The sequence below is a fragment of the Ctenopharyngodon idella genome, chromosome 6 (genome assembly GCF_019924925.1).
Source record: "Ctenopharyngodon idella isolate HZGC_01 chromosome 6, HZGC01, whole genome shotgun sequence".
Lineage (NCBI taxonomy): Eukaryota > Metazoa > Chordata > Actinopteri > Cypriniformes > Xenocyprididae > Ctenopharyngodon > Ctenopharyngodon idella.
In genome coordinates, this window is record NC_067225.1 from 9474386 (window position 1) to 9486712 (window position 12327).

The 12327-nt window shown below is 37.1% G+C and overlaps 1 protein-coding gene across 4 annotated transcripts in view; it reads right to left on the reverse strand.

The window, feature by feature from the left end:
• pkp4 (plakophilin 4) overlaps positions 1–9583 on the reverse strand; it is a 45607-nt gene extending 36024 nt beyond the window's left edge. Inside the window, exons 1-3 of one of the 4 annotated variants that reach the window (XM_051897904.1) lie at positions 9155–9583; positions 2151–2281; positions 504–616 (exon numbers count right to left, since the gene is read on the reverse strand). In XM_051897904.1, coding sequence (XP_051753864.1) covers positions 504–616; positions 2151–2276 — 239 coding nt within the window. In that variant the 5' untranslated portion in view covers positions 2277–2281; positions 9155–9583. Of the gene's footprint in view, positions 1–503; positions 617–702; positions 945–2150; positions 2282–9154 lie in introns of those variants that run through there. The other 3 variants (XM_051897905.1, XM_051897906.1, XM_051897908.1) reach the window with 3 other exon arrangements.
• Positions 9584–12327: the final 2744 nt, after the last annotated feature.

Genomic DNA, 12327 nt, shown 5'->3' on the forward strand with positions numbered 1-12327 from the left:
GCAGAAAACAGTTTCAACAAAAACAACTAGAGAGAGTATAAATGTGTGTGTGTGTGTGTGTCACTGGGCAATAATAATATTCATAGATCTAGCCTATGTGACGTGGTTGTGTATGATTTGGAAATAGTGGACAGCCTATAAACTGGTCAAAATCAGGTCGACTAACATGTTTAAAAATTATCGGGAGTACTCGGCTCGGCTCGTAATTCTTCTCACACAACGCGAGCCGCAACCATATGAGCATCAACAATTTCCACGCGACTTCCATCATAACCTGAAAGAAAAAAAACGCCCGCAAGCTCGTACGGCAGCAAAAATGACGCACGGCTTTACTTTCAAATGAAAAAAAAAAACATTTGGAACAATTTGGAAATCAAGAATTTTTATTTTTGAATGAGATATTCCTTTAAATCATGAGCTATTCCTTCAAATCCCACTCACAGAACACAGAGCACATGAATTTAGGTTTTTTCATCATAGCATTTTTCAAAACTGCCTCTTACCTGTCACTCGCAGCACCTGGAGACTCCGCCCCCAACCTGCATCGCTCCAGCTGATTGGCCACAATCTGTCTCTCTTCTTCGAGTTCTCTGGTAAGCCGTTCGAACTGGAGCTCCTTCAGAAAGACAGGAGGGACAAAAGTGTCACCATTACTGCCTTCTATCATCAAAAACAAATCCATAATCTGAAGGCAGTACACACTTCATACCCGTTTCCAGTTACAATGTTAATTTAGCTTCAAAATGCATCATCTTTAAATCCCATTTCTTCTCAACTTCCATCCTGTCTCGCTGCTCTTTGCTTCTGAATTTGTGGCCTCTTCCCCTCCTCTCGTTCTGTCTCTGAAGCCTCGGTCCCTATGTGTGTGTGTGTGTGTGCAATGCATGCGTGTTTGTTTATGTGTGTGTGTGTGTGTGTGTGTGTGTGTGCGGAAGGCGAGAAAGCTGCACTGTTGGCCTGCCTCTCTCTGATAGAGACAGACTCGTTGATGCAGCTGCCCTTAAAGGAGACACACACTCTCACACACACATATAAACAGCCCCACATTGCTGCTGTATTGGTTATGGTGTTCTGAGGAGAAGAAATATTACTGTTGTGTCACCCCATATTTTCATGATATTGTTACATTGCAACGAAACGATTCTGGAGCATTGTATCTGCTCTAAAATAGATATTAAATTCAGAAAGTACTGCATGTATCAAGCCACTAGAAGAGGTTGCAATTAATGTAGCCAATGAATAGGAGAGATTATTGAGTGTTGTTCTCCTGGTGAGATAAGTCAGGCAATGGCTATCAGCCTTGTGCCATGCTGTGAGCTACCAGCTGTACCAGGCATCTTCTATTCAACCTATTGTTCAGAGTGACAATACTTGCCTATGTCCTGATTCTGTCCAAGAGGAGCACAAAGAAAAGACAAGACTTGACCACACAAATCACTGCACTCACACACACACACAAAGCAATGAAATCCATGCTGCAGTTTCTGGTGTCCTGGTGAAACATGTTAAGCCTGGCAATGGGTCAGTCGGTTAACAGAGATTCACAGCGTTAATGAACGCTATCAGCACTAACAAGGTTTGTAATGATTAAGCTAACAGTTTAATTAGTAATTTTCATGACACTGAACTATGAGACAGATTTGATGGCTGAAGCATCAGACCTGATGCGAGAAAACGTAGATAAGAATTTTGTTCTTAACAAAACTTGCCTGGTAAAAAAAATTATATATATATATATATATATATATATATATATTTAAAAAATATATAAACAATAAATTGGCAATCAAAAAATGGTTAAAAAAATTATAATAATTTTTAAAATCGGCTCTCAAATTCAGTGTAAACCTGATGTGAAGAAACAAGTAAATAGGAATCATGTTCTTAAACAAATAAAATAAAATAAAAAACTCTGTAAACAACCAAGGAAACAAGGTTATCAGCTCTAAAATTCAGTGTAGACTGGATTTTTGTGTCCTCAAAGCGAGCTTTCCCCACCCAAGAATTAATAATGCAAATATGACTTTTGACTAATGAGCACAATGTTGACTTAATACGTCTACAATCTGCAGCCACTCATGTTCGAGCTGCTATTCAGATTACAGCTACCCTACAGCAAGACACAAGCAGATGGAAACGGTGCGGTATACCTGCTCTTTAACAGAGGCCAGCAGGTTGGTGGTGGTGGCATCAGTCGCCATGTTGTTGTTATTGGATCTTCCCTCACCACTCAGCACCTCCCTTTCCTCCACAGGGCTTTGCCTTGGAGTAGGCATTCCCCCTACACACATGAACACACAAACACAGCTATTACCATCACTGATACACTATTATTATCTTGCTTTGGAAAGACAGTCCAATTTAACAACAACTCAATATCATGCTATTTATTTAGATAACATAAAACCCATAATATTTTTTTCATACGATGATTTGTGCACTACCGTAGTTGTTGAGTTTACAGGTCAACCAATATAAGATTTTATTGGCTATTGCTCATACGAATGTCATACACTACTGTTCACACGTTTGGGGTTAATAAGATGGCAACAGGTCTTTTAACCCTAATTGATGGAGTGTGTAGCTTTTCATTTCTTAAACAACCATGTAGGAAGACACATCATGGCCATATTCCAGGATGACAATGTCAAAATTCACCAGGGTTAAAACTGTAAAAGAATCGTTCAGAGAGCATGAAGAATCATTTTCACACATGGACTGGCACCTCTGAGTCCAGACCTTAAATTCATTGAAAGTCTTTGGGATGTGCTGGAGTAGACTTTACAGAGTGCTCACCTCTTGCATTTTCAATATAAGATCTTGCCCAAAAATGATGCACCTCTTGATGGAAATAAATGTTGTGATGTTATTTCCATCAAGAGGTGCATCAATTTTTGGTCAAGATCTTGTATTGACAATGCAAGAGGTGGGCACTGTGTAAAGTCTCCTCCAGCACATCCCAAAAACTTACACTGAGGTTAAGGTCAGTAACAATTCATGTGTGAAAATGATTCTTCATACTCTCTGAACCATTCTTTCACAATTTTAACCCTGGTGAGTCTTGACATTGTCATCCTGGAATATGGCAATGATGTGTCTTCCTACATGGTTGTTATAGAAATGAAAATCTACACACTCCATCAATTAGGGTTAAAAGAACTGAACATATAACATGCTAGAAACATAATAATCACTGTAATAATGATCCATTCATAGATTCTTAAGTATTTGCCCATTAAAATCCAAACAGCGACATTTTTTTGGCCAGGCAGTGTATATATGCTATATATATATATATATATATATATATATACCTTATTAACCCCAAATGTGTGAACAGTCTATGACATCCATATGAGCAATAGCCAATGAAATCTCATATTGGTTGACCTGTAAACTCAACAACTATGGTATTGCACGAATCGTCATTAGAATTTAATATAATTTAAATATAATATATATTTAAAATAACTCTTATCTATTTTAATTTTTTTTTTAAATTTAATATAGTTTTAAACTGAATTTTCAGCATTACTCTTGTCTTCAGTGTCACATGATCCTTCAGAAATCATTCTAATACGCTGATTTGGTGCTCAAAAACATTTCAATGTTAAAATTATTATGCTGCTTAATATTGTTGTAAAAATCTACCATAATCTACCTGCAAACCCCACAACTATGGTATATATATTTATTTTCTTTTATTCAGCAATGACATTAAATTGAAAATGACAGTAAAGACATGCAAAAGGTAAGTAAATCCAGTTCTTTTGAAGTCCAGACACCTCTGTCTGGACTTTGTTTTCATTTGCACCGTTTTCCCTGCCTTGTTTGTTGTCATGGTTTCTGAGTTGAGTCTTCATCACTGTCAGCTGTGTATCGTTAATCACCTTCATTTGCACCTGTATTTAAGTTCCCTTGTTTCTGTTCATTGTTGGGTCTTGTTGATGTTTGGATGTGTGTTCTGTTCCGCTCTTCCTGTGGATTTATTAAAGACTGCCTTATAATCTTCATCTTTGTGTTTGCATGTGTTATACCAGCACAATCTGTGACAGTTATCAATGAAAAATCATGATTTTTACAACAATATTAAGCAGCAAAATAATTTTAACATTGATAATGATAAATGTTTTTGAGCATCAAATCAGCGTATTAGAATGATTTCTGAAGGATCATGTGACTGAAAACTGGAGTAATGCTGAAAATTCAGCTTAAAAATATATTAAACTTTAAAATATATTAAAATAGACATGATATTTTAAATATATATTCTATTTAATATCAAATTATAATACATATATATATATATATATATATAAATTAATGAGCATATTTGAGACAATATTTAGTCAAAATGCATTAAAAATATTTCAAAACAGAAAAGTGAAAGAGTCTGTACTTTGTGGAACTGACACTAGAATGCAGATCCTCAAATTGACCAAATATTGGTAGACTAATTGACCTAGCTGATATATAGGCTAAGTGAAGGTGACTTCCCTGAAGTCAACATAAAACAGTAATCAGTACACATTTTACTTCTATTAATGTGGCAGGACTTGATGTTAGCTACTGGGAATTAATTTAATCATGAAATGCATGCTGAATACTTTTAAGGAGGCTTTTTGACTGGGATGTAGAAGCTGAAAGTCAAGTTCATCCTCAAGAGCATCTTGACATATCATCATTTACAATTTGATGAAATATTATGAAGGCAAACATTTTTCCTTTGGAATAGTGTGCACTGATGAATCATGTACACAGATCAAGAACATACATAAAGTGAGCAAACAGGGACACTTTCGATTTCATGTTGATGGTGTATAAGAAAACTGCATGGAAATCTCTGTCCGTTGCACTTTTTTTAGACTGGCAAAGAAAGCCTGGAGTTCTTGGCAGCATTACGGCAGGGCAACAAGGGATGTATTCCAACGTGTGTTCCAGCATCCCAGCATGCAACAGCATGACAAGACAACCTGTTCCCTTTCCAGTACCCTCCCCCAACTGACAGCAAAAAAAATAGTATGATCAGCAGATGCACTTATTTTCCTCTTCCTGGATGCTTTTAAGATAAAAAGAACAAGCCTATTCTTCAGCTTGCATTTTTTATGTAAAAGCAGATCAAGAGTGGCCTTTTGACAGGATGTTTTGGAGTACTAAGATTAGACAGAATGAGAATAGATCTAACATAAGATTAGAAGCGCAAAACTACATATTTCAAAATTGACTAGTCGACTAACCGGTTTTACCGGACCCCAATCATTCTTATGTTTATTGTGGGCATTCTTGTGTTCAAAACCAGCTGGATGGAGAACAACAAAGCTCAACACAGGATTTTTTGAGTTTTGGGTTTTCAAAAAGTTTTGAGATATGATCTTGAAAACATAATATTCATGGCAAACTGCTTCGAAATGAACAAATTTAACCTACAGGCAGAGTTGAAAGTCATCATTTTGGTCATGTTCAACTAGGGCTGGGTGATAAAACGATAAAGATAATTATTGCGATATAATTTTCCTTGATAAAATAATAACAAAGTTCGACAAAGCAAGCTCCGCTGCTTTGCGCATGAGTAGAATAATAGTCATTATTATTACGAAAGTTTCTCATTATTATGAGATACTAAGTCATTATTATGAGAAAGTTTCTCATTATTATGAGAAACTAAGTCATTATTATGAAAAAGTTTCTCATTATTATGAGAAACTAAGTCATTATTATGAAAAAGTTTCTTATTATGAAATACTAAGTCATTATTATGAGAAGGTTTCCCGTTATTATGAGATACTAAGTCATTATTATGAAAAAGTTTCTCATTATGAGAAACTAAGTCATTATTATGAGAAAGTTTCTCATTATTATGAAATACTAAGTCATTATTATGAAAAAGTTTCTCATTATGAAAAACTAAGTCATTATTATGAGAAAGTTTCTCATTATTATGAGATACTAAGTCATTATTATGAGAAAGTTTCTCATTATTATGAGAAACTAAGTCATTATTATGAAAAAGTTTCTCATTATTATGAGAAACTAAGTCATTATTATGAAAAAGTTTCTTATTATGAAATACTAAGTCATTATTATGAGAAAGTTTCCCGTTATTATGAGATACTAAGTCATTATTATGAAAAAGTTTCTCATTATGAGAAACTAAGTCATTATTATGAGAAAGTTTCTCATTATTATGAAATACTAAGTCATTATTATGAAAAAGTTTCTCATTATGAAAAACTAAGTCATTATTATGAGAAAGTTTCTCATTATTATGAGATACTAAGTCATGAAAAAGTTTCCCGTTATTATGAGATACTAAGTCATTATTATGAGAAAGTTTCCGGTTATTATGAGATGTTAAGTCATTATTACAAAAAAGCTTCTCATTATTATGAGAAACTAAATCATTATTACGAGAAAGTTTCTGATTATTATGAGATACTAAGTCATTATTACAAGAAAGTTTCTCATTATTAAGAGAAAGTTTCCCGTTATTATGAGATGTGAAGTCATTATTACGAGAAAGTTTCTCATTATTATGAGAAACTAAGTCATTGTTGTAAGAAAATAAGTCATTATCATGGGAAAGTTTCTCATTATTATGAGATTTTTCCCCTGAATATTATAACATACTGTATTAAATCATTATAATGAGATAGTTTCTCATTGTTATGACATACTAAATCATATTATGAGAAACTTTCTCAATATACAAATATACTTTACCTCTGGCAAAATGGGCATTCAATAAAACTTTGCTGCCTATTCAATAGAAAGGCGGGGAAAAATGAAATTGATACTACCTGACTAGAAAAAACTGAGAAAAAAAGGCTATTATCTTCCTGTTTGCCAAATAGGTAGGAAAATTTCAACACCCATAATGCATTGGGATGTTGCTGTCCAAAGCCACTTCCAGTCTGCTATGGATACGCTTGACCAAAGATAAATACCGCCTTGCTTTAGTAGGAAATACTTCTTAGCAAACTTGTAATCATAATTGTGTCAAACTGTACTGCTCCCAGGTGCAAGAATTCAAAGAGTAAATGTTTAGCGGGGAAGGATCCAGTGCGCTGTAGGCTAAAGGCTGCAAAGAATCGTAAATATGGAGAGAACACCGCAACGGAAAATCTGAAAAACCTCCATGTTTGCAGTCAACATTTCAAACTGGATGACTATGAGCACAGTGTTTTAGGCCAAACAGAGGGAGAAACTGAAATAAACTGCCATTCTGTCAGTTCTGCCCAACCCCCTGAAGAAAAACGCAGTCGCATGCAGGTAAGAAAACTATTGCCATAGTGTTTTCAGTGATAAACCTACCCTTACAATAACTGTTTTGTTAATAACCCTCTGTCAATCGGAAGTACAATCTGTCGTTTTCACAAACGGCCTGGAGCTGTCAAAATTGCATGGGATGACGTAAAACAAATCAGACTTTTGCTGAAAAATAAATGTTAATTTCTCAGTTCAGGTAACATGGAAAAAGTGGAAACATTGTTAATTTATATATACCACCGGAACTGTATAAATACAATGTGGGTTGAAAATAAGTTAAACTTTAATGAATGCAAAAACCTTTCTTTCAAGAAGTAAATAAATTTTAGTGGATCTCAACGTTTTTGACTTCAAGGCCCCATTGTCCACAACGATGTTTGAAGAACAACTGGTTTACTGTATATTGCATGCAACGTATATTAGTATACGTTTTTAAATATGTAGAGTGATGTCATTGCACAATGACGTAAAAAATTTTTTTTATTTTTTTCATTGAAACTAACCGGCAGGAAAACCGGTTCACGGAACTGAATCGGTCTTGTGCAAAACACACACATCCTTACATAATCCAATCATTTAAAGCTGATAAACTTCATAAACGGCAGTAGCCCACTGCGCTGGCATTTACAAGAATAAAATCCAAAATCCACTTTAGAAGTCCTTAAAATCCCCACCCACCTCCACACTGGATTTACCAGGAGTCTGCTGTCAGTCAGAGCACAGGGTTTATTTACAGAGCAGACGAGAGGAGAGACATCCTATTAGCGGTGATGACCAAGAAACAGTAATAAATTGTTACTTATTGGAATCATCTGACATTGTGTAGTTACCACTAGCACCACATAGCTCTGTCAGAGAGATCATTCTACCACTTCTAATGAATTGCAAAACTCGGCCTTGGCCATTTTAAATGCACATGCACACACAAAAGTCCCTGGGATGCTTTTTCAGACCACATAACATGCCAGTGCAGTGTAAAGACATGCAGCTCAGTCTCTGAGGAACACGTCTTACTGCATCATGATGCATTGTCCCTGCAATCTTTACATACTGTAATTGTGGACTGCTCAAAGCAAATCACCGCACAGCAGCAATTACATGGTGCACAGCAGCAAACCTGCATTCAATCTAAACTCTGGTCAATATGATGAGGCAGCTGAAACTGCATCCACACTGTCATTACAGTCCAAACAGAGACAGAATTCTTCTTGATACTGACGAACTCGAATTATTAGAGCAGGAGTTGAGAGCAAGGACAGAGATGGATGCTCAATTATGCATAAGTGTCTAAAAGGTGGTCCAGCCTCAGTCCCAGTGACAGCATCTACCAGTCATAATGGAGACCAGCCTACTTCACAGTGAAGGGCTGTAGGGTGCCATAACACATGTCATCAAGGATTCTAATTAATGCAACTAACTAATGCAACATGCAATGCATTGCCCAGGTTAGGAGGTGATGAACATATGGTCTAAATGCGCCATGCAGGGTCAGATGATGGACCAGAGATGATGATGGGAGGTGTAGGTATGTCGATTAGAGGTGGACGCGACACTACACCTGATCAAGTTATTCAGCTGTATGCATTGAACAAGGCCATCAGTCCATTTATGTAAGCATAACTACAGTGCAAATGCATATTTTCTGCACATTTAATCACTGCAATGAAGAAAGACAAATGGAATGAGCTTTAAAGCACGCATCGACAGAAAAGCAAACAGTTTCTCGGCTTGTTCACTAACCACAGCGTCTATTACAGCTCAGTTTTGAAAATGACTTAAGGAGAGATGCACGAGATCTACCGATAAAGCAGCGATGAATTCCCGCCGCCAGCGCGCGCCAGATGTTAGCAACGCTCCATTGGACCTGCGCGAAATCACCAGTACTTACCGCAAAACCGCCGAAATGCAAATTATTCGCGGACACCGATAAATCCATTTGTAAAAGAATCACAGGATGACATTCTTTCCAGAGGTGTTTTCACGCGATGAACGGGCGGCTCCGGCTGGGTCTCGCGCGCTTCCATGGGCAAGAGGGTCAGAGCGCGTGACGTAGACGCTCCACATAGAGAGATGCTGTTTCAGGGCATTTGAATGTGTTGCCATGTAGTCGAACAGGAGTTGATTCGGAAAAATGGAGTTCCCATCGAAGTACGTGAAAAATACGGTTAGAGAGCGAAAACAACAATCACTAAATGATCACATGAGTGACCATCTGCTCGTAGTGCGCATTAACGCCCACAAATTCGTTACTTTGAATTGCTTGATATATGTGTTTAGTCGTCTATTGGTCGGATTTATAAGTATTCGGGTTAAACAAAGTCCACATAACTTTGGCGAAGACTAGCCAGCGCGTCATAAATATTTTGTATGATAATAAAAAGACGTTTTTCTGAAGGCTTTTTCAAATTGAACATTAGGCAACATTGCCATCGTGTGGATAAAAGGACATCTCCCATTGGGAGTGATCTAACTGCTTCTGTCAGATTATGTTTCATTTACCAATCATATTATATTATATAAATACTTATCTTTAAATAATTAAGAAAACAGGCTTCGCAATTAGTTTAATTTTTTTTTTTTTTTTTTTTTTTTTTTTACACAATTCAGAAAAAACAACAATAAATTCCCACACATTACATAAGAGTTAAGGAGGTGCAAGGTAAGCAAAATACCCGTTCTGCCACATGGAGCACCAAAGCCTTTTTGAGCTCAGTTCAGCTCACCTTCTGCTTCGACCATCAGGTTTTTGGACCGCATCTTTTAAGCCTCCTCTCATGTTCTGCCAACCAGTCACACATACTGAGTCTTGGTTCAACATCCAGGGCTGTTACGAACCTGTGGGACTATTAGTGACTTTTCAGGTATCTCATGCCACTGTACATTCCTTGCACTCCAGGTCCCATCCAATCCATCCAAAAGGATCCCAGTGTTATGCATTCAAAATATGCATATCATGCACTGATATGATTTCAAAATCATTAGCAAAAATCCACAGAAGGATTTATAGAAAATGTGATTCTGTACAATAGGCAGATCTCCTCAGCTCATATAAGGGCAGTACAACATTTTCAGCTTCTAACAATGTCCACATGTGGCATTTAGCAGATGTTTAACAACCATTAGAATAGACTAATTGCAGAGCCTGAAAGTTAAATGGCCAAGTCAAGGGTGGTGTGATGATTGAGTAGGCCTGTCATATGCAGTACTGGGTCAGCGCTACCTGGAACTGAACCTGACGCCTTTACTGTTACGTTCCTTAATTTAACTACTTCTACTTGTTTTGATTTTAAAATGAAACATCTTGAAGTCAGAAACATATATAGAAACTCCTGTTTCTATATACAGGTGCTGGTCATATAATTAGAATATCATCAAAAAGTTGATTTATTTCACTAATTCCATTCAAAAAGTGAAACTTGTATATTATATTCATTCATTACACACAGACTGATATATTTCAAATGTTCATTTCTTTTAATTTTGATGATTATAACTGACAACTAAGGAAAATCCCAAATTCAGTATTTCAGAAAATTAGAATATTGTGAAAAGGTTCAATATTGAAGACACCTGGTGCCACACTCTAATCAGCTAATTAACTCAAAACACCTGCAAAGGCCTTTAAATGGTCTCTCAGTCTAGTTCTGTAGGCTACACAATCATGGGGAAGACTGCTGACTTGACAGTTGTCCAAAAGACGACCATTGACACCTTGCACAAGAAGGGCAAGACACAAAAGGTCATTGCAAAAGAGGCTGGCTGTTGACAGAGCTCTGTGTCCAAGCACATTAATAGAGAGGCGAAGGGAAGGAAAAGATGTGGTAGAAAAAAGTGTACAAGCAATAGGGATAACCGCACCCTGGAGAGGATTGTGAAACAAAACCCATTCAAAAATGTGGGGGAGATTCACAAAGAGTGGACTGCAGCTGGAGTCAGTGCTTCAAGAACCACTACGCACAGACGTATGCAAGACATGAGTTTCAGCTGTCGCATTCCTTGTGTCAAGCCACTCTTGAACAACAGACAGCGTCAGAAGCGTCTCGCCTGGGCTAAAGACAAGAAGGACTGGACTGCTGCTGAGTGGTCCAAAGTTATGTTCTCTGATGAAAGTAAATTTTGCATTTCCTTTGGAAATCAGGGTCCCAGAGTCTGGAGGAAGAGAGGAGAGGCACACAATCCACGTTGCTTGAGGTCCAGTGTAAAGTTTCCACAGTCAGTGATGGTTTGGGGTGCCATGCCATCTGCTGGTGTTGGTCCACTGTGTTCTCTGAGGTCCAAGGTCAACGCAGCCGTATACCAGGAAGTTTTAGAGCACTTCGTGTTTCCTGCTGCTGACCAACTTTATGGAGATGCAGATTTCATTCTCCAACAGGACTTGGCACCTGCACACAGTGCCAAAGCTACCAGTACCTGGTTTAAGGACCATGGTATCCCTGTTCTTAATTGGCCAGCAAACTCGCCTGACCTTAACCCCATAGAAAATCTATGGGGTATTGTGAAGAGAAAGATGTGATATGCCAGACCCAACAATGCAGAAGAGCTGAAGGCCACTATCAGAGCAACCTGGGCTCTTATAACACCTGAGCAGTGCCACAGACTGATCGACTCCATGCCACGCCGCATTGCTGCAGTAATTCAGGCAAAAGGAGCCCCAACTAAGTATTGAGTGCTGTACATGCTCATACTTTTCATGTTCATACTTTTCAGTTGGCCAAGATTTCTAAAAATCCTTTCTTTGTATTGGTCTTAAGTAATATTCTAATTTTCTGAGATACTGAATTTAGGATTTTCCTTAGTTGTCAGTTATAATCATCAAAATTAAAAGAAATAAACATTTGAAATATATCAGTCTGTGTGTAATGAATGAATATAATATACAAGTTTCACTTTTTGAATGGAATTAGTTAAATAAATCAACTTTTTGATGATATTCTAATTATATGACCAGCACCTGTATGTGTGACCCTCCACCACAAATCCAGTCATAAGGGTCAATTTTTTGAAATTATACATAATCTGAAAGCTGAATAAATAAACTTTCCATTGATGTATGGTTTGTTA